At 40.0% G+C, this 26,443-nt stretch overlaps 1 protein-coding gene across 14 annotated transcripts in view; it reads right to left on the bottom strand.

The window, feature by feature from the left end:
* KIAA1217 (KIAA1217 ortholog) overlaps window positions 1-26,443 on the bottom strand; it is a 354,772-nt gene that overhangs the window by 72,826 nt on the left and 255,503 nt on the right. For all 14 annotated transcript variants that reach the window (XM_039703559.1, XM_039703638.1, XM_039703516.1 and 11 more), the window contains 3 exons: window positions 20,474-20,669; window positions 5,665-5,863; window positions 1,164-1,257 (listed from right to left, as the gene is read on the bottom strand). In XM_039703559.1, coding sequence (XP_039559493.1) covers window positions 1,164-1,257; window positions 5,665-5,863; window positions 20,474-20,669 — 489 coding nt within the window. The remainder of the gene's footprint in view (window positions 1-1,163; window positions 1,258-5,664; window positions 5,864-20,473; window positions 20,670-26,443) is intronic.

Raw genomic sequence — 26,443 nt, 5'->3', positions numbered from 1 at the left:
TGCAGCAGTGTGAAAAATAAAGTAATTAGACTTCTGACCTATCCAAAGGACCATTTTATAACTGAAGTGCATAAATGAGAGGTGGTTGAGAATAGTGCCTGTAAATAAATTATTTCAATCTTTCTAAAATATTGTGGCCTTGAACTGTTGAAACACAAGAGATACTTACACAAATATTAGAAATAAAGCAGGGAGACATGCTCAGAATTGATAATGAAGCCAAGTAGCAAATGCACAGTTAAGGAAATCACTTCACAGGAAATTTTCTGCATAGTTGAATCAGCTTGGGAACGTACATAAAAGCCACAAAGCAGGTAGGACAGTAGTGGCATTGTCTTCTGGCCCCATGGAGTTAATTTGGTTGTACTGTTTCCTGTGGACAGACCTAGGATGGGTGGGGAGGAGAGGAGGTTGTGTAATCTCACCACCACCACCCCCCTCTACTGCAACGCCAGGTGCAGGTAACACGGTGGAAGAGGTGTCCACAGCTGCATCTCCTGCCCTCTTGGCACCAAGGTGGGAGGTAACAGTGCAGGAAAAGACAGACACAGTGAGAGAGAGAAATGTTCCAAATGCATTCTCTGTAGTTTCCTAATACAAAACATTCACCTGAAAATACAAATATACTCATCCTTTTTCAGTGCAGGTAGAAAATTTAGAAAAAGACAAAACTATTTACACCACAGTGAGTATTTATCAGAACTTCCTATCCAAAATCATAATTTACAAAGACTTTCAGTAGATTTGAAGAGAGGTACAGTTGCTCAGCCACTGGAAACCAATCCCTGCTGAAACTTTGCTGAAGTGTACTAACACTGTGCCATGCTTCACTGTAAAGGGTTTGCAAACACAGAATAGGAAGCTGTAAAACCCTGACTACTGTCTTTGTCACAAAATACATAATTAAAAGCTATGTTTTGTTCCACATGCTTTATTGCATTTAAACAAGATCAAAAAACAGTTAATGCCCAGGGCAAATAATTGGAAAAAGAAAAGCAATTAAAACACATTACAAGAAGCATTATTTATTCCCTTTTCTGTATATGTGCCTTATGTATACCCCTGATTTTCTGAATTGCTACGTACATATTACATTTCAGAGTTCAAACATTTAGCAGAAAAGCTGGAGGAAAAAAGAATATAAATGCAGCATTAGTACTTACCCTTATATCTCCATTTACAGCCCTGGAAGTGTGATTAAATGCATGTGCAGGGTCTTTGTTGTAAACTTTAAGGAAAGATCGGTCTTGAATATTCCTGGAATTAAAGAATCAGCAATGACAACAGATGAAAGCAGTTTTATTTACTTTGTTGCCTGAAAGTTTCAGGTAACAGACAAACATAGTAGGTCTGCAGTCGATCTATAAGAAAAGTGTAAATGCTATAACTAAGACACACACAAACAAACAAAAGCCTACTTTGATTCTCTTTCCCATGGGAAGTATCATTCTTTCACTAGAACTCCACACCCATAAAAATTAGATAGTGTTAAGTTTCTTTCAAGATCCTGCCATAGAGTGAAAACACTTTGAAGACAATAGAACTTCAACATTTACACAGCACTCAAAAATGTTTTAGTTAATATTTACATGTTTTATTGTGCTCCCAGCCCACATAAAATTTTGCTATTCTAAGAAGTGAGAATATCAAAAGAAAAGCAGTCTTTCTAATTGTAATGAGGAAATTTTAATTATCAGCTTGTTCACAAAGCTGAAAAAATCCACCAAAGCTGAAAATTCAGTTGTAGATAAATTCTTCCTCTAAACTTTATCTATAAGAAAGAAAGGTTTTAAATGGAGAAAGTATTGCAGAAACAAATTAGCAAAAATTTTGATGAGAGCTTACACAGAAATAATTTAGATGAAAAGCCCTACAAGAATACTTTTTTTTTTTTTGTTTGGACTCTACACTTTGTCTTTGATTAGTTAATTTTTTAACTACTACATTTAGGAAAGAGATGACAGTTTTTCACTTTGTTTCAAGACCTACCTTCCAATAATTTTATCGCTTTGACACTTGCCCTGAGCTCTGCTGATTTCTGGTCCACATTTAATCAGTAGCAAAACCTCCAATCTATGCTCACATCCTTTCCAAGCTGCGATTCCTTTCATTTCCCTGTAGTGATCTCTAGAGAATTTACTTACACATGTGACTGAATTCCTTTCCTCCAGGTGCAGCTACAAGTCTAGTGAACTGATCTTAATCACCTGGATTATAATTTAAAAATGAAGGGAAGGATTGTTGGGCAGGTCCAATTTCTTTCTTACAATGTCATATTACAATCAGTGATTGCTTTGAATGGGTTTCTAGTCAGAACTTGTGTTGCTGTTGCTGTTGTAGATGTCAAGCAGTTATTAAAGAAGCCCTGAAGCTTGAGAGACAGATCAGTGTCTTGTGTTTAAGAACTGGAGGGCTGATGAGAAGTTTAGTATTTATGAGTGTTTACTTGTAGACTGCATAGAAAATAGCTACCTTGCAGCAAGTTCAAATTCTTCAATTATTTATGGTAACATAAACTGTTTTCCATCTTGCAAATGTGACCCTTTGGTTTTGAGACCTGCACTGGGAGGCTCAGTTACCATTGTCTGCCTCGGACTTGGGACTATGTTCTTCTTGATACAAAGAAAGCTCTCTCATCTTCCATTCAAGAAATGGCATATTTTTCACTTAAATACATTTTGTTTGCTGTCTTTTGTGTCTGATGGCTGTGAGATGGTACCTCAAACAACTTTTTTTTTTTAAAAGGCATTTTCCATAAATATTTCTTGTAGAAACATGACACTTTAAAGGAAAACATTGCTGCAAGGCAAAGCACCAAAATACTAGGCATTTGATCTCCGATATGAATGTATTTCACCTCATGTTGCTATTCTAAGATAAACATTACTGATAACAGGTATGTATTACTGTAAGTTTATTATTACTATAATTTGCATTACTGTAGCTCCCAGATGCCCTTGGCATGTTCAAAGGCCTCACTGATCTGTGTGTGCTGTGTAAACACCCCAGGAAGATAACTTTTCACCAACTTACAAGGTGAATAGGAGTCACAAAAGACAATAGAATAGCTGCAGGAAGATAAGGGAACCAAAAGAACTCAGAAGATCATAGTCTCCCCAGCCAGAGGAGCAATAAACAAATCCTGGAACAACGGGCATACTCTGAGTAGGCAGTGCAACAGAGAGAGTGGCAAGGAGACCAATGCACTGGTTTTGCAGATGTCTGTGGATGACACCTTCCAAGCACGTTAGAGAGAGGGAGGGCACTTCTTTCAAAATTAAAGATGTAGAATTCAAACTGGCATTATTCACCAAGTGGAAGCAGATGGCACTTGGTACTCAACAAGAAATGAAAAGTAGCATTGAAGTGGGCTTGGAGGAGCCTTCATAATGAAGACAAGTGGTTTAATGAGATGGAGAAGATACAGTCAAAGGACAAGTGAAAAATAAATGCATGCAGAACAGTCTGCTTGTCAAACTAGGAGAATGATCTTTGTTGCTTCATTTGAATGGGTAAGAGCAAGTAAGATTACCTATTACCTGTGCCAACTGCCAAGAAAAGCCAATTACAGCAGTGCTATTAAAAAGTTGAAGAATTACATGAGTGGTTTTTTCTCTGTGTGATGGGAAATGAAAGGCTGTAAAATAGTGATGTTCTGGAGCAAAAATCTGGAGTCTACACTAGATGCAGAGCCCTGAACCACTTTAAGAAAAAGATTGGGCTTAAAGAGAAAGACAGGGCTTTGTCCCCAGTGAGAAGAAAAACTAGATGGCCTAATGCGAGGCACAGAAGAACATGGAGCAGCCTCTGAGGGAGATGGAGAGCTTAAAGACCTGACTGAAAGCCCTCTGTTTAAGGGAAAGAAAGAAGAGGATTGAAGAAAGACAAGGCAAACAAAGGTGAGAAAAAGGATGATTCATTTTGTCTGTTCTCTGAGAGGAGACACTGACAAGATCTTGTGAAGAGTAAGGAACAGAAATGGAGAAATTGTTGTGGGAATTATTCAAAGGTGCTGAAAATGCATGTTGTGGACTCCATTAACCTGGAAATGCTGAGGTTTCCTAAGTGAGAAGGCTGGCAGAACTGAAGGAGGGAATTTTGTTATGAAGGAAGTCAGCTGGGTTGTGGGATTTCCTCTAGAAATGCTCGACAATACAGGCATAGGAACAGAGGAAGCAGATGTTGGGGTTGAGCCAGGCCTGAGACTGGCAGAGTGACGCCTGCAATGGGAGCAAGGGAAAAAAGGTGGAGTGGCATTAGGATAATCAACAACCACATTCTCAAGGGCATGAAGTCATAAACTGTTAGTCTGAAACTCAAGGGAAGATGGAGGGATAAAGGGCAAGAGAAGGAGCCGATGGACTAGATGATGGTTGGCAGTAATGCACTTGGCAACAGAGATGTAGTAACCCCTATCAGGAGTCAATCAGTTGATCTGATCTTGTGAATAAACTGTTTGATGTACAAGAAACTTGGGTACATGTTGAAAGATGATGATGTTTCATGAAAAAAAAAAATCAGATGGGTCTTCATATAGGCATTACAGTGGCCAAACGGGTGTGGCAGTCTGCAAAGCAAGTAAGATTAAAAGAAACTGAAATCCAAGAGATTAGCTAATGACAAGACACTGGACAGACAGCCTGAGGAAAGCAAGACAGAGGTGAGAAAATGGAGTGAGGTGCTGTTCAAAGATTAAGAGCAGGAATGGGGAAGTTGCATTGGGAAGGGCTAAAAAAGCTCCAACTTGCTCTTTTAACTACAGCATGATAAAGAGGAATACCTTAGCCATAGGATCTCCAGAAGAAACAACAGTGGACATTACACTTCTCTTGTACCACAAAATTTTTCTGCATTAGTGGCAGACTAGCAGAGAGCAAACAGCTTTTCTGTGTTCTCCTTCATCTTCTTACACAAAAAATGGACAAACCTCTCTCCATTTTTATGACAGTTTATTTATGAAGTGTAACATGTCTGTGGTGTACCTGAGAGCTTTATTTATGCATCATTTGGGACCTCCTAGAGACCCTGAGACCCTGGAACTTCAACTGAAGAAACCTGGTTAATTAAGAAGCTGCACTCCCACAAAATAAAGGATAGAAAGGTGAACCATGTATTGACTAAGCTCTAAATTAGCAAAGTGACTGCATCACCTGCTGCATCCTGACATATAATAAGAAGGTGCAGCAGTGGTCACCAGTGCCACAGAGCTTTGGCTGTGTTAGATGGCTCAACTGGCACCACTGAGAGGACATCAGTGACATTCATGTTTGTTACTTCAGGCTCATGAGATCAGGCTTTGCACTCCCAGCAACGAAACAACCTATCTTTGCTGTAAAAGTTTATTCTGTATTCTATTTTAAATGATTGTGTCTCTGTCAAAATTCAATAAACATATTAAATATGTGAACTTTTGTACATTATACAAATATTTCAACAAGGCATGCCATTTATCAGTGGCTTGTGCAATGGATATTGCACCTACAGCTAAGAGTATTGTCAGACCAGACTTCCTGGATTACTGAGATACCACTGAACATGCCTTTATGTGTCAGGCCACTCTCCATCAGATACTTATCAACCCCATTCCTTTCTGTTCTATAAGTGCACAACAAAACAAAAAACCCCCAACCCCATGAAACCAGCAGCTATAATTCCATGTCTTACCTCACATCACACAATTCATAGTATATGTTTCTGCTCTCATCCTTGATGTAAATGGCGACGCTGGGCGATTCCAGCATTTTCATTGTCAGCTGCTGGGGAAAGGCACTTACAAAAAGGGCACGAATTGTGTCTGTGCTTGTGATTTCATTCGGCATCCTCAACTGTTTTGTTTCATCTCCATACTGAAGATATAATACACCTGCAAGCAAATGCAATAGGAAGTTACATATTCTTAAATGCTCAGTAATGATCTGGTTTCAAAGTCTATGTGGAACACAGACCAAGCCCATAATGAGAAGAGAAAAACCAGCTCACACTCTTTAAAAAATAAAGCACATATGTCATTCTCCTTTTCAACAGACTACTGGAATAGCACATAGAACAATTATATGGTTTGGTCCTGATGAATGTGCTAGTCCCAGTACTGAGATGCCTCTCTTCAGTTAGATAAAACAGAAGTTTACCTTACAGATCCTAATGGAAAATCTCAAACACAACAAGTTGGCTCTGCAGTGGAAGTTGTTGGTAAATCACAAGGTACTTTTTAAAAAAGTAGCTGAGGAAGAAATTTATCCTTTTATAGCATTCAGCTTTCCCTACACATAACCTCACACCAATAAAACCAAAATTTTCATTTTAGCTCAAGGAATTTTATATTCACAGTTCAATTTACTGGCATCATGTAGCATAAAGCCTCAGGTGAAAACTCCTTCCAGGAGTAAAACTGAGGTATCCCACAACAAAAAAAACAAGAGCAATTTTTGAACCTTTCACTTTCACAGAACCATTAATAATCATGCTTAGTGCTCGGGGAAAAACATAAGTAATCTTAAATGCAGAATTGCAAAATACAGACATTCTTATTCACTCAAGACAGAACACCTTTCTGATACAGCTATTTTCAGGGAAAGGGAGGCTGTGATACATTCAGTGATGGAAAGAAACATGAATCATACAGACCAGGGACTGAGGGAAGGGGTATGAAGTACCTCTTCCATGATGCCTGTGTTGGCCCTGCCAGGCCTGTACTGCATGAGTGTGGCCCATGAGCATTGCTACAGCCCAGTCCCATGCCATGGTGACCTCCTAAGCTCTCCAAGGACTAAAGCACTCAATTAACAGAAGAAATCAGTCTGCATTTGAAGGCGTTGATAAGTTCTAACCATGCTGGGTCTAGCTCCTAAAGAAAAACAGAGGATCATCTCACGAGCATCTCCAGAGTGGGAAGGTTTATTAGGACCTGCACAGCAGCAAACAAGCTGCCACAGAACTGCAACTAAACAAAGCAATTTCCTGGGATGTACAGCACTAGATTCAGAATCAAGTGTTCAGCTGAACTACTTTGGAGACAAGGAGATGGGGACTACTAAGCCCAGCTGAGTGCACTGCGCTGTTTCAGAGCCATCTCAGGTATCTCTGTACAACACTGGATTGTCCCAGGAGGAAACACCTTTACTGTCTTGCTGTCTATACAAGATGGAGCAAGTGTAGCTTCCACAGTGGTGTAAAAAGATGGCAGATCACAGAATCACAGAATGGCTGAGGTTGAAAGGAATCTCTGGAGGTCATCTGGTCCACTCCCACCCCACTCAAACAGGGACAGCTACAGCTACTTGTGCAGGACAGCATCCAGACAGTTTTTGTGTATCTTCTAGGACAGAGACTTCACAGCCTTTTTGGGAAACTTGTGTCAGTGCTTGGTCAATCTCATAGTGAAGAAGGGTTTCCTGACATTAGGGGAAATCTCAGGTTTCATTTGGTGATTATTGTCTTTGGCCGAGTCACTGGCATAAATGAAGAGAGACTGGCTCTTCTTTGCCCACTCCCTTCAGGTTCTTTTTTACATTGACAATATTACTGCCCTTGAGCCTTCTCTTCTGCAGGCTGAACAGTCCCAGCTCTCTCACCCTGTCAGAGCAAAGAGGCTCCAACCAAGTTAATAATCCTTGTGACCCTCTACTGGATTCTGTCTGATCTGGAAAGATTCTGTGCTGCCAGGCCTTTTCACCGACCAGTATTTAATACAGGTGGGCTAAAGTCTGGCAGAGCATTTTACACAACCTGAATTCACCTCAGCAGTTGCAGTGTAGATGCACTGTGAAGTTGTTTTCCCATGACCAGTATAATCAGGAGGATTGGGAACACAAGGCCCCCAGTGCAGTTGCCATCAGTCATCAGCAAATCTCAGCAAATCACAAAATTTAGATGGTAAGTCAGTGAGTCACACTTGCAAGTCAGCAACAGGATGGGCACTTTGTGGTGCTGAGATACAAACATGGAGCGAAAGCAATGGGGAAAGCTGAGTCCTAGAATACAAAGGCAATTAATGAAAAGAAAAGAAGGCATTCCAAGCTAAGATGAGCTCTGTTTCTCCTTATTCTTTAATATTTTCGTTCCTGTGTTTTCTGTAATTGCTGTGAAGGAGGGCAGAAACAGTCAGATGTTCCTACAATCAGTGAGTAATTCTGCTTGCACTTAGGGAAGGAAGATGTTAACTTTCCTGAATACTAAACAGACTACACAGCATTACCTATTATTTAATATTGGGATGCTTTTATTAAATAGAGCTGTTAACTTAATCTTCCTATTATTATCAAGAGCTGATACTTCTTTCTTCATTAATACTGCAATCAAACCCCATATGAATCCTACTACAAATTTCCATTTTCCTTTGTCTGGAAAAACTTTTTCAGACTGAAATTAAACTAGTTTTCTTTCAAAGACTGAGAGGAGTTTTCTTATTACTTTTATTTCTAATGCCAATATTTAATGAGCTATTAAACTATTTTTCTCTTTTTTAATTATAATTTGAGACATAATTTATTTCTTTATGTTCATCATTTATGTCTTTATGTTTCTAGGTAAAATTGTCTTTTTAGTGCTCAAATATTCTCTGCAGCTAAACATTCTTCAGGATTCAGAAACTAACTACATTTGTAAAAAAATTAAATCAGTTAATTGGATTGCATTTATTTCACTTTTCCAAGATATTCAAAGACATACTCATTTTTTATTTTAGCATTCAGTTATGAAAAATTTCTTCCTTATGAAGAACATAAGGAACCTTCTATGTTTTGGCATTTAAACTTTCTTGGATTTAGTGGCAAAAAAAAATAATCTTTTTTTGGCTAAAAAGATGGGCTTCGCATACCAGCTTTGCAGTTGGGTGTGACTCCCTTTTCTGCCCAGTTTAAAAGTTAGTGCCAAATTTAGAAATGCTAGTTTTGCATGTCAGACCATTAAAACCACACTCAATATTGAGCTACTGAAACCATTAACACAGAATAAGTGGCAGAGCTGAAAAATCTTCCTTACACAGAAATCAAAATCACTACAGAACAGTCTTGATTCTGCCAGTGCTTCAATGCTCTCACAAAATACTGATCTCCAAAGCAAAATCACAGTTGTCCTTGAGTCCTGAATTTTCAAAGCAAATATGCATATTATGCCTTAAAACACAGACAGCTTAAACATACAACTTGGAGAAATGTTTTGGCCCCAATCTCACTTGAGAAAAAAAAGATGTTTTCAAAGGCATAATCAATTCTTTTTTTTTTTCTTTATTCTCCTTTAAATCACATGCCCTTAAAAAACCCTACTGCCTTTCCTCAAGTTGTCTGATCCACATCACGGTACAGCAATGCTTGAGGGCATTTCCTATTTGACAGAACTAACTGCTCACTTCTAAAAATCCTTTTTGAGCGTGACAAAACAAAGAGACTCAAAATCCATTAGTTAAAATCATTCACAGTATTTTTCTTCCACACATTGCCCAGGTGAAATTCTGAGCACCGACAATACCCACAGGTTCCACTTCATGTAAACTGCTGGAGCTCTGAGGTGTGTTTTACCTTCAGCTAAAGAAAATCACTCCCATGGAGATTAAAGCAAGAAGAAATAGAATATAACTTAGACATGGTTTTTGTTCGGACACAGAACATACGTCAGCAAAGCTGCTGGAAAGATAATTAAACACAAGGGATGTTCCTGTCTCCATGTTCCCTCAAGTCCCTCTTGCACTTACTTATGCTTCTGTTACAATGGATTTATCTGAAACATGAAGATTGTGCCCATTTTTATACATAACAAATCAAAGAGGACTATGAAATTCCCTGCTGCTCCAGGACAAGTATGAAGATGACTGAACAAGGTAACAATGCCATGCAACAGTTCTGAAAGTGCACCTGAGACAATGCTGTGGTTCCCACTTCCAAGAGCTCTGAGATACTGCCAGCCCTGCACTGTCCTACAGCTACAACACAAACCAGAATGTTCAGCCATCCTCTTTGTCATGTAGTATAACTTAGCTGCAGAAATACCTCTGGAATTTTTGATCAGTCTTCACCTACAAGCAACAGACCACAGACTTAAACACAGGCCACAGCAGAAAACATTTGCATGTAGGCCTCAGTAGTATCAGCCTGGTAACAAATTGCTTCACAACATTCCTGTCAACAAAGAGGTATGCTTTAGAGAAGGGAAATTAAACACCCAAGAGGCAAAAGAACATGTTCAAAGAAAGGTTTGCAAGCATCAAACCCAGATCTGATGATGATCCTGTGAACACACCACATGACTGCCCTTTCCTTCCCTACATACAGAGCTCTTTCAAAACACTGTATGTTCTGCTCCTCTTTATCAATGGTCAGTGGCAGGATGTGCAAATTATTTCATAATTTCTCTCAGGGCTGATCTACATGAAACACAACACAGTGTGATGACAGATGCAGAGTCACCCTGACTCGGGTGGCTGAGCCCATCCGCGCTGGGTTGGGATGCCCAGAGCAGCCTCCCCGTGCCTTTGGCCAGCACAGCCCTGAGCTCAGGCACACACACCACGTTCACAGAAAGGCCTTCAGCTCAGACAGTGCTGCTGAGCTGCAAAACCTGCCTGGGAGCTGAGGACATGTCCTCACAGAGTGATGGTCAATCTCAGCTGAGCACATGGGGTCTAGGCTGGCTTTAGAGCACAGATCTGCATAACCACAGTAGGGTTGGCACAGAACCTACACTGGTAAGACCATAACTCCTGAATCACAACTGGTAAAGGTTTACTCCTTATGGCAAGAGTTAATGTCATGCAGGTGTCAGGACACTACCCAGCTCACATCTCTCATCATCTCCATCACACACACGGTGCTGACCTAACCCTGACTAAGCACCACATTATCATGGTTATATTGCTAACAAAGATCTCCATGCAGGGCAGCTTACATGCTTAAGAGAACTTTAATCACCGTTAGCTTTTGTTTAAAGAACAAAAATTGCCGTTAGAAATACGTTTTTAAGAGAGGAAAGTTAAATACCTGATAAAACAAGAATAAGTAAACAAACAAGATTGGGTCCTCTTCTGTGACCTTTACAAGTATCTGTTAATTCTCTCAAACTATGGATTTTAAATGGAGAAATACAATTTCTCACACAATTGTCTTATAACAAAGAAGAAAAAACTGAGGCAGAAAGTTAAATAACTCCTCAGTTGAATGAAATAAAATACAGTTAAAGCTTACATTTGAGTTAATGAGTTTCTTTTCTGTGAAGCTACAGGACTCCCTCTCTGTAGGCAAGATGTCTTTACAAATTTCTGCACTGAAATATCTTACTGGCATTTGGCAATACCTTAATCTAGCTGAAGAGAAGTATTAACTGATAAAATCTGCATTTGGCTGGTGTAGGGTGCTTGGGCACTGGAGCATTGAAATCCTCCCACAGAACCAAAAACCACTGGCATGAACAAGGCACTCCTACTCTCTTCCAACACAGCTATTGCATGTATCCTCTGGAAATTCTGTGTCGAATCTGAAAATTTCTAGTAACAGTAAAGCTGGTCAGACTGCAGCAATCAAAACCTGGATGTATTGGGAGCTCTGGACCTCCCTGAAATATAAGGTGCAAAGCATGGTATAACTAAAATGGGGAAAATGCCATTAGATTAGTTTCACTCTTTACCCCTAACCATCAATTAACCATATCTTTTTGAAAAGATGGGCAATCTTTGTCTTTTCATGCTGCTTGAGCTTGATCTGCCACCACAAGTCACTGTCTCGGTCGGGACATTCCCTCATGCTGAAGTCAGCAGCAATGGTAACAAGCAAAAGTGAGAAAAAGCATCTTTGTTTCTTACTTATATTTATGTGAAGCCATTACATGAGACTTGCATGAGTTTTAAAAGCTGAAGATAATCTTTAAAGTCTCAATGATAACTGTTTTTGTTGGGGCCAGGCCTTTCCTCAAAAGTGCATTTTTAAATTTTAATTTCTTATAACTAAGATTTCAAGATACTTCCATTTTTTCTTTGCTTTTGACAAAATTGTCATATATAAGACTGTAAAGATAGCATAGGCCCGTATTGTTGGTCTCTGTTCCCCATCCCTCCTTCCCCCCAGCTATCTAATAAACAGAGCAAACACACATCACCAAATTCTGCCAAAGTTATGCAGACACAAGTTTGTAACAGTAACAACTCTTGCAGCATGGAAGAAATTCCTCAATATTAAGTTCTTACTTTCCATACCCTGAAGACTTAACTCTCCTATTTCACCACACAGTTTCAACTAGTCTGAGGTCATTGCCATGATCCTTGTGGTATTTCTAGCCTGAAACATTTTAATAATCCATAGCCATGAAGCATTAAAGTCATGCAGGCCATGCATGCCTTTGGAATTTTGCTCCATTTACCAAATGGTCTGTATTTACAGCAGGAATTCTCTTCAATAATTCTGAAGTTACTTCATTTCTACTGTCAGTTGCAAATCTAGGGGTTGAGCCTTCAGCATTTAAGAGCATAGCTGGTTAGGGCAGTACACCAAAAATTCACCTCTGTCAGCTCTAACAAACAGCTTGACTTTGTGTGAAGCCCTCACAAGCTACTTTAGACAGGATCTTGGAACCAAGACCTTAGTTTGAATGATTAAGAAGAAAAATGCCAAGAGGCCATTTTCAAGACTCACTTCAATTCATCACTATCTTCATGTATTGGGGGACCAAAACTGGACCCAGTGCAACCTCACAAATGGTGAGAATAGGGGAATAATCACTTTCCTTGACCTGCTGACTAAATTCTTCCCATAGGTAGCTATACAGCATTCCCTTGCTGCCAACACACAGCCACCTTGTTGTCATACCCTAAGTCCTTTCTGCAAAGCTGTAACCAAGCCAGCCTGTCCTTGCCAGTATTGTTCTGTCCCTGGTGACAGGCTGCATTTGCCTCTCTGGACTTCCATGAAGTTCCTGCTAGACCATTTCTCTGGCTCATTGGGTCCCAGTGGAGTGGCCATCTGACTATTCAGCATATCAAATGCTCTCTCAAACTTAGTTTCAGACTTGACCCTATTGCTGGTTCATTCCATCTCAACAACAAGGTTTCTGATGTCAAAAATCACTGGCACAGAGTCCAGCCCTGAGGAGCACAGCTAAAACCCAGCTGCCAGTTACACACTCTGAAGGCCACCCCTACCTCCCCCATTTGGCTACAAGGAGGCTATAGGAGATATGAAAGGCCTTTTTAAAGCCAAGATAAACAACATCCACCACTCTGTCCTCATACCCACAGATGGTCTATTCATCATAAAAGGTAATTGGGCAAAGCAACGGTACAAGCACCTATCTCCTATGAAACAGTGAGTAGTTAAAAAAATATCCAGAAGGACTCTAATCTATAGAGCTGCTCAGACCATTGCCCCTATTGTCCCAAGAGAGCACCCTAATCAGCAGCCTATCAACAAGCTTCTGATGCAGTGATTATCCTCTTATCCTGCTTGAATTGGGTACTCTGTAGCCAGAAATGCAGGAAAGAGAGAACAAGAACTAATAAAAGAGATAGTCTTATATGACACCACAGAGATTACATTATTTCCCTCTGGGAACAGAAACCTGAACTTAGGCCCAGCATAGCAACTATGCATTAGAATCACTAATTAAAGACATAAACAGTACTGGGAGCAGTGATTAAATCTAAGAGCTGTCCTCATTCAGGCACTTGCTGTCAGCCCTGGCAGCAAGTCCTAAATACAATGTGCTGAGGGGCAGGCTATGCATCTCTCCTTGGCTAAAGTCTTACACTTGCAACGCGTGGAATTGCAATATGCTTTTTTTCCTTTGCATACCCATGTCAAATGGAAGGCTCTGGTGTTGTGCGACTTACTGTATTAGAGGTAGACTTACAAATTTTACCTAACACAAAAATTAGATCAGATTTATCCAAGTGATAGCTCCTGTCCTAGATACACCCCATGGGACAGCTCCATCTGGTCTCCTACCTTTCCTCTGAAGGAAGGAGACCTGTACAAGCTACTCCAGCTGCCAAATCTGTCTTCCAGCAGACTCCAAATACTGAAGGCTCAAACTGCTGCTGCTAAATCAGAATATGAAGTGATGGTAGAGCTGGATAAAGACATTACACCTTTTGTGAGGGCATTATTTGGGATAAAGAGAAAAGCCACTGCCACCCTGACACAGCTTTATTCAGTTCATCCAGGTTGTACACCCATTACTCTATCTCTCCTAGTATCTTCAGCACTTTTCATTCTGATTTATTCACATTGCAAGGTGCTGAAATAGGAGTATTTTGTCACTAGGTATTACAACACTGAGGCAGTGTTTTTGCTCAAGGTCCTTCAGTATTATTGCAGTGCAAATGAATAATAACGTTTGCATTCAAAAGTCATTTAACAGATATAGCAGTGACAGACACAGACTTACATAACTAATGGATTTGTTTGGTACACTGTACATCATCTACTCCAGTATCACTGCAATGAACCCATTAGGTCCATGCTGTTACAACCTGCTGCAATAAAATTCAGCTCCAGTGTGACACAGCATCTAAAACATCCTGCATATCAGCTTTGTGGTGGCAGACAGAATGTGCCTCTGTTGAAACAGTATGTACTAAATAGTATCTTGCTCCTTGGAAGTATTTTTTTTCAGGTTCTCCCCACACATTTTATTACTGGAGAAAGAAACTCCTAAGTAAACTGTAATTGTGGGCACAGGTGCTGGGAAGTCACATATTTCACTCTCTCCTATACCTGCCTTTCATATATCCTGTACAGACAATAAATGAAATATGATATGTCAATATCATTGTTTACATTCTTTCACTTTTTTGTTACAAAACATTTCAGGTAAGAGGTGTGTGGTTTTTTCCTTAGTTATTATAATTTGAAGAAAAGGGAAAGAAAACAAAGTCTTGGAGAGCTGGAAGGAAAACCTGAGCTACATTAGTGTATTATAATTTCCTAGGGTCTGTGTTTCAATTCATTAATTGGAACTAGTTGTTTCAAGCTGTTTTTCCGATAGACTTGTCAGTCTCTGTTAAGCCATCTGACCACAACAGCAAATATTTACATGACCTTTTTGCATGTTGGCTGCTTTGCATACACTACAAAAGGCAAGATAGGGAAAATTCTTTAAGATGTCTGAATACATTAAAGTTTTACTCAGCCTTAACTTGAAATGCGCTTCCCAGGGAGTTCCTCTCCCATGAACTAAACTGAAGTTCTTGCTGACTTCATTAGGCTTAAGTCATGCCCTAAGGAATCAGAGGGCAGTGCCACCACTAGCAAATCACAGGTTTCTCACATAAAGTCTATGGCCATTCACACAACTTGTGTCTGATTTTACATGCCTATGTTAAATTTCTAGCTCATAAATAGTAAGTAACAATTAATTACCTCCAATATATCAGTCTACCTTTAGCATTTATATTTTTCTCTGTGTATCTTACAGTATCTTGCCTACATATGAATAGTTATTTCTACTGCCAGCTGAAAAGCAATGATCTGTCTCTCTGCAAAGGTTTTATTATGAGTGAAATTGTCACTGTGGCACTGACTTTCTTTTGTAACAGGCTTTGAGAAACATCTGCAAGAAATGCTATAAAAGATTGAGGCGTTATGATTATAGCCAGTAATGGCATTTCCATATAAGGTGGCAGCAAACGAATTAATCAGGCATTAAAATCTGTGCGTGCCAAAACTTGGGTTTGGGGGCTAATAAATAATAATCAGAATACTCCATGATTGCTTAAGACCCTCCCCATGCCAATCCTTAAGCATTTGTATAATTTAACTCCTTTATGTAATCCCTCCAAATGCAAATAAATGTAAATGTTGGCAGGCTCAGACATTTCTGAAGAGGCCTTTTCACACCATCTAACTTTAGGCACGGGTTTATCAGCAGGGAGCCCAGTCCCCCTTTTCTCCTCATCCATCTGGACTGGAGTGGTCGGGCACCTTGGCTGGGGCGCCCTAAAAAGATGATTGCAACCCTTGAGCCATAAAGCTTCACCCTCAGTCACTACTCAAACCCAACTCTTTGTGCGTTTATGGAAATCCCCCCTGTACCATGTCCTTCCTTCATCATGTCCTGCAGGAGCACCAACAGCTGTGGCTGCAGTGGGAGTGGTGACCACAGCTGCCCTTCTGGGCTCTGCCCCGGTCACTCCATCACCACCCAGCATGCCACTTACCAGGATACTGCCCTTTCCAGGCTGCTCCCATTGTTTGGACTGATGTACCACAGGAGAGACCACAAGTGAACATATTTGTCAGCCTTCATTTCACTGAGGAGGTACCGGAGCAGGGACAGCAGCGAGCTGCAGCGCGGGCACAGGCGGTGCTGGCGCAACCTCACTGGATGCCTGTCAGGTTCTGCTTCCTCCAGGCAAATTGCAAGTGAAGTTTGCTGAAAGCTTTTGAGCACTTTCCAGGTTTCAGATGATTCTCACTGACAGTTTTGCTAGATAATTTTTTTCCCACAGTTATCGCACTGGAAAAGCTCCCAGCTTTCAAATACGTATTTTAAAATACATTTATTTTTCTCTTGCACAGTGAATTCATTTATTTTAATATCTTGCTTTGTCTCCAGTCTGCACAATGGTGAAGCAAGTGTTGATTTCTAGTTTTCTTAGCCAAGAAAGACCTTAATTTCAAAAGCTGTGGCTGAAATTTTTAATGGGCCCACAATAGGAATATTGTTTTCTAGGTCAACTCCATGTGAATACCATGTCCTGTTAGATTAGTCCTGACTGACAAACCCATGATAGTGAGGTAGCCAAAATGCATTTGTGTTATTCCTTCTCAGGCTCCATGTTAATTCAGACCACAATTTGAAAACAAACTGACTCATATATAGCTGGTAAAATAGGAGCCCACAGAACAATTAGAATTTCAGAAAGAAACATCAGTTTTTTAAAATGTATTGAGATATACGACGTAAAATTAATAGAAGTTTCTAAAAGTTCATTATTCTCCTTGCTGAAATTATGTTTGCTTAGAATCAAAACACATTTTTTATTTAAATTATATTAAATTAAATTAATAGATATGGAAAGTGAGGTGATGATACACAGATTATTTAAAATCATATGACTAGAAGTACGTTCATGACACTTTTAAAACTGAAGTTATAAACAGTTTCCTGGTTTTTTTTAAGAAATAAACATTCCCCTTTTACAGTTGGAAATAAAAAGGACCACAGCATGCAAAGCATCTCAAAAGTGAAATTTCAGAACATTGCTGATGGTGTTGCTGGAACACAGTGGCAGAAGAGATCAAAAAAGACATAATTATAAAAGAAATGCACATAATATTAACAATAATAATAATAATAATATAAAACATAACTATTATGGAATACTTTTTATCTTTTAAAACAAACTATTTGTTACTAACTGGTTCCTGGAATTACTTGAAAAAGACAGATTGTGGGGTGATGACAATATGTTACCTCCTATTTGACTAGTATGATGACCCCTTAACCCACACACGTATCTGTGATCCCTCCTAAAAACTATCAAGTCAAATGCTTCATATTACATTGCTTCCCTGTTGTTTGCTTACTTTTTTCTTTCTTCTGCATTTGGCCTGTTCTTGATGGGATAAGCTGGGACCTTGTCTGTGGCACATGAAAGACAGGGTGTTTTGCAGGGTCTGAAATCCTGGGCATTAAATAAAGTAGTGTATCTTCATGTGGCTGTCCTCTATTTCAGTACATGCAAGAGATGCTAACAAAAGGGTTTAAGAATTAACTACTTAAAAGTGAACTTATGGTCCTCCCATCTTAGCAAAGATATATTGAACTGCAAAATTTCAGGGCAGCAATGATAGTCAAGTGTCCAGGATGGTTTCTGGATGAACAACAAGTGGTTATAGCAGCACTTCCCAGCTGGAGAAGAAATGACCAGAGGGAAATGACAGGCCAAAGCAATCAGATATGGCCTGGGGGATGCAGATGGCAATGCGATGTTTGCTGTCCCCTCCAACACAAGGACTAAGGGGCATAACCTAGAGCTGATAAATAAATATAAAACAAAGCATAGGAAAGCAGTGGTCAGGCAGCAAACCAACAGAAACCTCCTGCCAAAGTCACAGGTGCACTGTGGAGGATGCGAAAAATTTACATGGGAATGAAAGGAGGACTGAACAAATACCTGGAGGAGACATCTCTCGATGGTTATTATAGAGGTAGAAACCATAACCAGGAAAATCCCTAAGATGAAGATACCTTGAGGCTGAAAACACCTGGGGGAAGGATCACACATACCCACACAGAGAACTGATTCAGGACAGCCAGCACGGGCAAGTCCTGTCTGATCAAGCCTTCTGCAGTGGGCTTCCACAGCAGTGGACAAGGGAAGGGCTACAGATGCCCTTTATATGGACTTCTGTAAAGCCTTTGACATGGTCCCCACAACATCCTTCTCTCTAAATTAGAGAGATGGATTTGATGAGCGGACTGTTAGATGGATAATTAAGTGGTTGGATGGTTGCATCCAGAGGGTAGTGGTCAATGGCTCAGAGTCCCAATGGACATCAGGGGCAAGTGTTGTCCCTTGGGGTCTGTACTGGGACCAGTGTTATTTAATATCTTAAAAAGTTACATAAATGAAGGGATTGAGTGCACCCTCAGCAAATGTGCAGATGACACCCAGACGCATGGTGCTGTTGACAGGCTTGAGGAGCAGGGTGCCATCCAGAGGGACCTGGACAAGCTCAAGAAGTGGGCATCTGGGAATCTGATGTGGCTTAACAAGACCAATGCAAGGTGCCCTGAGTCAGGGCAACCCCTGGTATCAACACAGGCTGGGGAATGGACAGAGTGAGAGCAGCCCTGCCCAGAGGGGTTGGGGGTGCTGATGGGTGAGAGGCTGGACATGGCCCAGCCATGTGCACTCACAGCCCAGAGAGCCAAATGTGCACTGGGCTGCATCAAAAGCAGCGTGGGCAGCTGGTCAAGGGAGGGGATTCTGTCCTTCTGCTCTCTTGAGGTGCCACCTGCAGTGCTGCTTCCAGCTCTGAGGTACTCAGCCTGCACAGTGGGGCTGGACTGTGAGTTCCAAAGGCTCAACCACTTAACATCACATTGAAGAAAATAAAAATTTAACAGAAAATCCTGGGGTGAAGTAAGCCATACTGAGGATGCCCTAGCCAGCAGTGACTTTATAGGCAGTATAGTACAGTATAGTAAAAATAATAGTGCATGTAAATATACATGTGCTCTTAAAAACACCTCAAAAGCAAAAGTCTAATCCAAGTTGAAGTATCACAAATTTCTCCTCCAAAAGCCCAGGAGGTGACCCAGGAGGCTGTGGGAGGGCAGCCATTTGTGAGCTGACATGGACAAGGATCAGCTTCTTGTTTCCTGATCCACTGCTCTTCACTTTTCAGCTCTGGGAGAGTAAGGGACCCCCTCCAGCCCTGTTTTCTTCACACTCGTTGTATTTGTCAGATATCATAATACTCTTGACAGAAACTGTCTTAGATTACTGGGGGACGAGTAAACCACCATGACAAGCTTACAAGCATGGTAAGATTTACAGTCCAGTCTTCGATTTATGTCACTCTGTATATTGGGAGATGAGCCTACAGGAAAGCAGCATTTCAGTTTATTACCTATGAGCAAAACCTGCCTTCTCAGCAATCCACAGATGAGTTACGTGTCTTCCCACAATGCTTTAACTGCCCTCTGGTGTCTTCCCTCAAAAGAACAGCCTTTATTCACCATCCATCAGCTGAGCTGAGTCTCTGAGACAAAATTCACCATCATAAAAGGAGCTCTGGTTCACAGCTGGCAGAATTCAACCCCGAGATATGGGAAGAATGCAGGAAGCAAAGTTGTCCACCTGTGCTGACACATTTCTCTTGTCACTGTGCAGATGGAAGGGCACTGGCCCAAAGTAAAGGGCATCTCCATCAGCATATCCATTCAAATCCTCAGCCTGGAAAGTTACCACCACACAAATACAAACCTTTTCTGTAAGATGGATTACTAAGGCAATAATATCTCTAGGTTTATTTCAACTAAGTCTGGCTTTGAAGAGATGACAAAGTGAGAAACCTGTGTTTGCTGTCTGAAAATGAGGTTACAACCTTGGATTAAGTTCATTACCAAATATTGTGCAGGCTTGGTAGGACGTGTTTGCAACAGTGGGTTTTAACCATAACTTAGCATTTCATCTCCCTCTCCTTGCATTTCTACTGTGCTCCTATCACACTTTCAGATCTTATGAAAATAATATCTAAATAATATATGAATAATAATATATTAAATAAATATGAAAATATATCTAACCATATATGAAAATAATATCTAACAAATAAATATGAAAATAATATCTAACCATTCCCCCAAGTTACTCAGTATCCCATACAGAGTTCATTTCCAAAGAACAACCTGACATGAAAAACAGCGTGCTACCAAAGTCTTCACTTTTTCAAGCCCAAACTATTTAAAGCCTGTTTTAAATGCACAAATGGAAAACATAAGACTAAACACAGAATGGAGAAGGACTGGAGCAGGCTCTTACCCAGTGATCTTTCCTTTGTTTGGTTTGCTGACCGCACAACAGGAAGACTTGCCCGCGTGCGGCTGCCCCTGGAAAAGGGGGTTGGAGAATCACCTTCAGACATGACCTCTAAGGAATCAGCAGATGCTTCAGAGAGGTGTTCTGTGTGGTCACCCAAATTGGGCTGTGGGCTCTGGGACGGCTTCGGGCTTCTTGTCTGCAAAACAGAGTATTTCCTTATTAGTCTACTGAAACCAGAGGGTGGGAGGAAAAAAAATATCAAAGATAAGAAGGAAGGAGTCCAATTCTTCAAATTCTGGTATGCTGGAGGTCACTTGTGTAGATTATTTAGGAAAAGTGTCCTTGCACATTCTGCTGCAGTTTTTACGGTTGTTTATCCACATTGCAAATTTTGTTGCTAACAAGGCCCTGAGGATACGACATGTGCTGAGGAGATGAACAGTAATGCCACTCTCCATGTCCACACAAACAAACACACACACTCTAAATTTATCAAATCTGCTAAGAAAAATCCTCTGAAAAGCAGTACAGTAATGGAGTTGTGAAGCTATCAATTTCAGTATCTTCTGCTGTGCCATCTATGCAAGGTCCAGGTCATGCAGTATAGCCAAAATAGCCATCCAACATTTCTAGTTGAAACCACAAACAATTACCTTTCATTTTGTTGCACCAGCATAAATCAGAACTGTCTTCATTAACTGACCAAATTAATTATGACTTTTACTGGGAAATCATACTAGTAAATTGATAAACACAGCTGCCGGGAAAAAACCCAACTCTTCCAGCAGGGGAGAGATATGGTTTCATTTATGCACTTCTACCAACTCTTCACGGTAGGATATGGCTAGTAAACACACATTCAGTAGGAAATAAAATGTCCTGAACATTTTTTGAAAACTATAAATGACATTACAGTCATTTCCACAAAAAGGGGTTGCTTTAAGAAGCATAGTCAATACTGTGTAGTGAAACTCCCTTACAACCACATGTACTATTACTCTGGAAGAATAATTTCCTGGTCTCTCTCACTCAAACCATATCACAACAAACGGGAACATACAAAGCAGAAATTCAAAGCAAAGCAAGCTTACTAGGTTCCAAACCCAGTATGTAAATATGAACTTTATAGACATCTATAATCAGCACCAGACATAAGATAGCATTAAAATTGTATGTTTTTCTCTCCCCTATCATTTAAGGTCAGATGTTATTACGTTAAAAATCCCCTGTATCAAAATCAACTTCAACTCTAGGTTTGAAGATGCTGTCAAGATCCAACAAAAATTATGCTTCTTTCTGGAAAGCTAAGCTAACTAATCTTGCTGACATCTGTTTCTTTCAGTGGTTTTTCAAGTGAAATGAGCAAAAGTCATTTCAGCATCACATAATATTCCTTATGTGACTTTGAATGTATGATGAACTTCAACTTTTATTACATTTTCATTAGCTGGCAGCAGAGGGCTGTTCTTGCCAAGTTGTGCAGTTGCTCACAAATTACAATTATTAGCTATACCTCACAAGAAAGTAAATCCTCCAGAACTACTCACTTTCTAAATGCTAATATAACAACAGTAGGTACTATGCAATGTCCTGCAATGAAATTGTTCAAGAGCACTGAATTTTATGCAGGACTTAAAGCTAACAACATTTGCTCTGAAGTATGCTTTGAAGTGCCTCTGACATGGTCAGCACTAGTCTGCAGGTTGTAAATACAAGGACTTGTGCCAGGAAAGTTACAGAAGTGACAAGTGACCTGCAAACACAGAAAAGAATCTGATAAGTCAGTACTTCTCCATTCAGCTTTCCAAAATTGCTCGTGAACCATCACTGTTAAGTATTTTGTTTACACGGGCATATTACGGAAGTAATACCAAGCCAAAACATTACAGCTCTGTCATTCCATGTAGTGATTAAAAACTTATCTGTATAAATCCACTAAAAGGGAGCTAGAAGGCATATAATTCTCTTTCTAGAAAACCACGACTAAAAGAAACAAGATTTTTTAAAAATAAAGGCAACAAAATCAATCTACAAAAGATCCTTAGTTTCAGAGTTTGTTGGGAAGGAGATTGCTTTTGTTTCTTAAAGAAAATATATAGTGATAAAATTAAAATATGGATCGAGCTTTATTTTGCTTTGCTTTTGCTTATTTTTTTCTCTTCAACTTATAATAAAATAATCCCCAAATGTCACTTGAGACATGCAGTTGCACACGTATTGTTCATTGATAATATGAACAGATGTATAGTTGAGCAGTAAGGGGACACTTTATTACCAAAATCAACAGGCACAGATTTAGCTGAGCATTTGCCCAGCGTGTCCTGTGAATGCACAGATGGAGCCAACCTCAGCAACGCTGTGTTTCTTTGGCTGTCCCTGGGGAAATGCCGTAGGACCTAAGACACAGCATCCCAGATCCCCACAGATGATATGATGTCATTACTGCAGCTAAATCTGTTGGGTCTAGCAGAGATCATTTTCTCCATAGCAACCCTCATAGTGCTGTACCTCGTACTGGTGGCTAGAAGGTGTTGATAACACACCATTATTTCTGCTACTGTTGAGCAGAGCATGCACAGCTTAAAGGCTCTCTCCAACATTCCCTCACTCACCCAGGAGGCTGTGGGTGGGCAAGATCTTGGCAGAGGATATAGTCAGAAGGGCTGACCCAAATGACCAAAGGAATATTCCATACCACTTGATCACTGTTCAGCAATTAAAGCTAAGAAAAAGGAGGACGAAAGGGACCATTTGTTACCACATTTGTCCTATGGAGCAACTGCTACATGTACTGAAACCTCACTTCCTGGGAAGTGCCTGGACATCATCTGCTGCTAGGGAATAGAGAATACTTTGTTCACTTTTGCTTCCACATGTGGCCTTTGCTTTTTCTTTATTAAACTGCATCTATCTGAAGCCGTGACATTTTTCCATCTTATTTTCTCCCCTGCATTCCAGCAGAGGAGGGGCGAGTGGCTTGGTGGGCAGCTGGTGTTCAGCCAGGGTCAACCCACCACACTAAAAAAGATCATTTTTGGCAGCCCTTGTTTCTCACCACCAATGCTGCAGCTTTCTGAAGCAATCCAGAGGCACATCATGGATTCTGCTCAGATACAAAGCCCACCCTTCCTCTTAATCCACTATCTCAAAACCAGAGGAGTTCCACTCTAGCAAGCGGAGTGACACCAACATAAAGCCAATACAAGCTATAAATGAGATCCACCAAATACACCCATGAAGATTATGGAAGGCTTCAAGTTATTTGTCAGGCTAAACTTCTGTAAACATTACATTCCAAGATTCTGAATTTTAAGCAGATGCTAAAAAAAAATTCTCAAACTCGGCAACAACAGTGGGTATTCAAGAGAGATACGAAAGCAGATTTTATGGGAAAGCATTTTTGTTATTGGAAACAAGCACAAGGCTTGATGCTACTTAATAATCAAGGGGATTCCTAGGTAAGACTTCTTAGGAAAACCAACTCATGCAGTGGGGAAGGAAACTGCAACAATTACAGAGCTGTAGCTACAAGTACTTTTAAAGATTTTTGAAGAAAGCTCTGTAGAAATCTTCACTATGGTCCAAACTTGTAATAAGTATTCAGGATGTTGATTCTAATATCAAATAAGAAAAATAAGACAAATGTCAAATAAATACTTAATAAGTAATGCCATATATATTTTTTCACTGAATGATCACTAATATTAAAATAATACTTCAGCAAGTGTCATTTTAAGGACTTTTCAGGAACTAGCACCCAGTACAAGCTTTCACAAAATAAATGTTGACCACGATAGTCAATGTTTCAGGACCTAACAGAGGACCCAAGCAGAGTCATAGTCTAGACTGCTGCTATGTGAGTCAGATTGGTGCTGTACCAAAAAAATCCTGAAATACCTAACAGAGAGGAAAACTCAAGATATACCTACTAAGGAACAGCATTATCCAAAATTAAAATGTGTAAATAGAGACTCCAGAGAGGCAGACAAACTGAAGGAAATGCTGGCACATTCCAAGCCACCTCAGGGATGGGTGCCAGAAAACAGAAGGAGGTTCAGAAGGAGGCAGCAGGTCTCTCTCCCCCCTCTGCCAAGACCAGTTAGGTTACATTTCCTCAGTCAGCCATGGTCTTTCCCCCCAAGCTCTATGTTAGGAGTCACTCCCCTGAAGGTTTCTTTGTGCAACAGGGTTCCCCTGAAGGTTTCTTTGTGCAATAGGGTTCATCTTTCACCCAGATGAGTAGAGCTGACCTTCCTTAAGGACTTCTCTGATAAAAGACACTGTCTGTGCTAGTTCTGGGTTACAAGATCACCAGAAAAGATAGGCCAAAATAGGGGTGGACAAGTCTGGTGTAAACATATGTAATTACACAGAATGATGATGACTCTTTTACTTGGGACACACTATTTTATTTACAAGGATACAGAGCCTTGTAACCTTTTCAGGGTATATAAAGTATAGCACATGGAGCTAGCAATTACAGAAGATCTTTCAACCACTCTTGGAATCTGACAAAGAGTTAAAACTGTAGTTAATCATGCCTCATGACAGACATCTGTCTGCTACAGCTTGGCAAAAGAATGCACTTTCAGTACATCTGCTTTAGTCCTTTCGCTGACTCAGTAAAAATAAAGAAAAAAGTGCAAGGCTCTTTAAATGCAGTAAAATTGCAAATAATTAGGAATAAAACCTGAAAGTACCTGAATAATGAAAAATTAGATACTGCAGAGATGCCAATGTAATGGGCAGTCATGGAGTAGCAGAGATTTTTCATCAAGTTCTCTGCATGCCACTGCCTCTGGTCTTCTGCTCACATTTGTCCACACTAATCCTCTCGTGCTTTTGTTCTAGCTGGTTTTATGTTTATGCTCTTCATAGAGTTCTTCTATGCTCATTTCCAGTTATTTTTTATACTAATCTATATAACAGAAACCTTTTTTCCCCCTTTTCCTTTCTCCTGCAAATTTGCTTCACACATTTCCATAGACAAAACAGAAATCAGAAAAAAAATTGCACAACCTGAAGAAAGTTTTAATTTTGCATCTCTCAATCAATTACCACTTTTTATTTCTTGTCTCCAAGAACTTCCTTAGCCCTTATCTTGACAGAAATTTATCTATTCAGGATAATAATTTTACATATCTTGGAAGTTGCTAGCACTCCTGGCAATGTACAAATGGTAAAGGCACCAAAAAATAAAACAGAGGTAGTAAAATATATTTTTTCAATCATGTACTCTAACAAACATAGCATAGGCAGCCCCCCTTCCCCCACATTTAAGAGTCTTCTTGACATTTCAAACAGAGAGGAAAAATCAGTAGAAAAATGGAAGCCTACTCTTCTTGACCTTCAAGTAAACTTCATGTCGTGTGACATGTACCAAAGATGGACACGGGATATGTGACAGAGTGCAAATAGGCATATAAACAGGTTTTTTCATGTATGATGAGTTTAACTCTAAAGTATTACCACGGCACATGAATTATTACTACTGCAACAATGCTTCTTCATCACATTATTGTTGTCTGAAGGATGGATCTGCTTTTTGCACAGATACAGTCTTTGGGTTTCCATATTAACACAACAAGGTTTTACTTGCCTGGACATGCTATTAGCAACACATTACTACTGAAGAGAAAGCAAATACTACCCATATTATCTTGTTTATAAGCATTTTCCATATTTTTCCACAGCACTTTCTCAAAAAAGTTAAGTGCTTATACATGTCTATATAAACTGAAGTTCATATTACCTCTGTGCAATTGATGTATTTGGATACTCTGTCTCACTGGCGGAGCTGGGGGCGGGGAGATGACTCAGCAGCTGCACGCAACCTCAAACCATCTCTCATGACAAACTCACTTCTGTGCTTTTGCTGCTTTTTTAGCATTACAAGATGTAAAAATCTACGGCATCTTTCTTTGGGATGCCATCAGCTGGAAATGGTACCATGCCAGGAGCAGGCACATG

Source organism: Passer montanus, unplaced genomic scaffold (assembly GCF_014805655.1).
Source record: "Passer montanus isolate IOZ18808 unplaced genomic scaffold, ASM1480565v1 scaffold10, whole genome shotgun sequence".
Lineage (NCBI taxonomy): Eukaryota > Metazoa > Chordata > Aves > Passeriformes > Passeridae > Passer > Passer montanus.
Note: the sequence above shows the minus strand (reverse complement) of the source record. Positions and strands in the feature narration are given on the sequence as shown.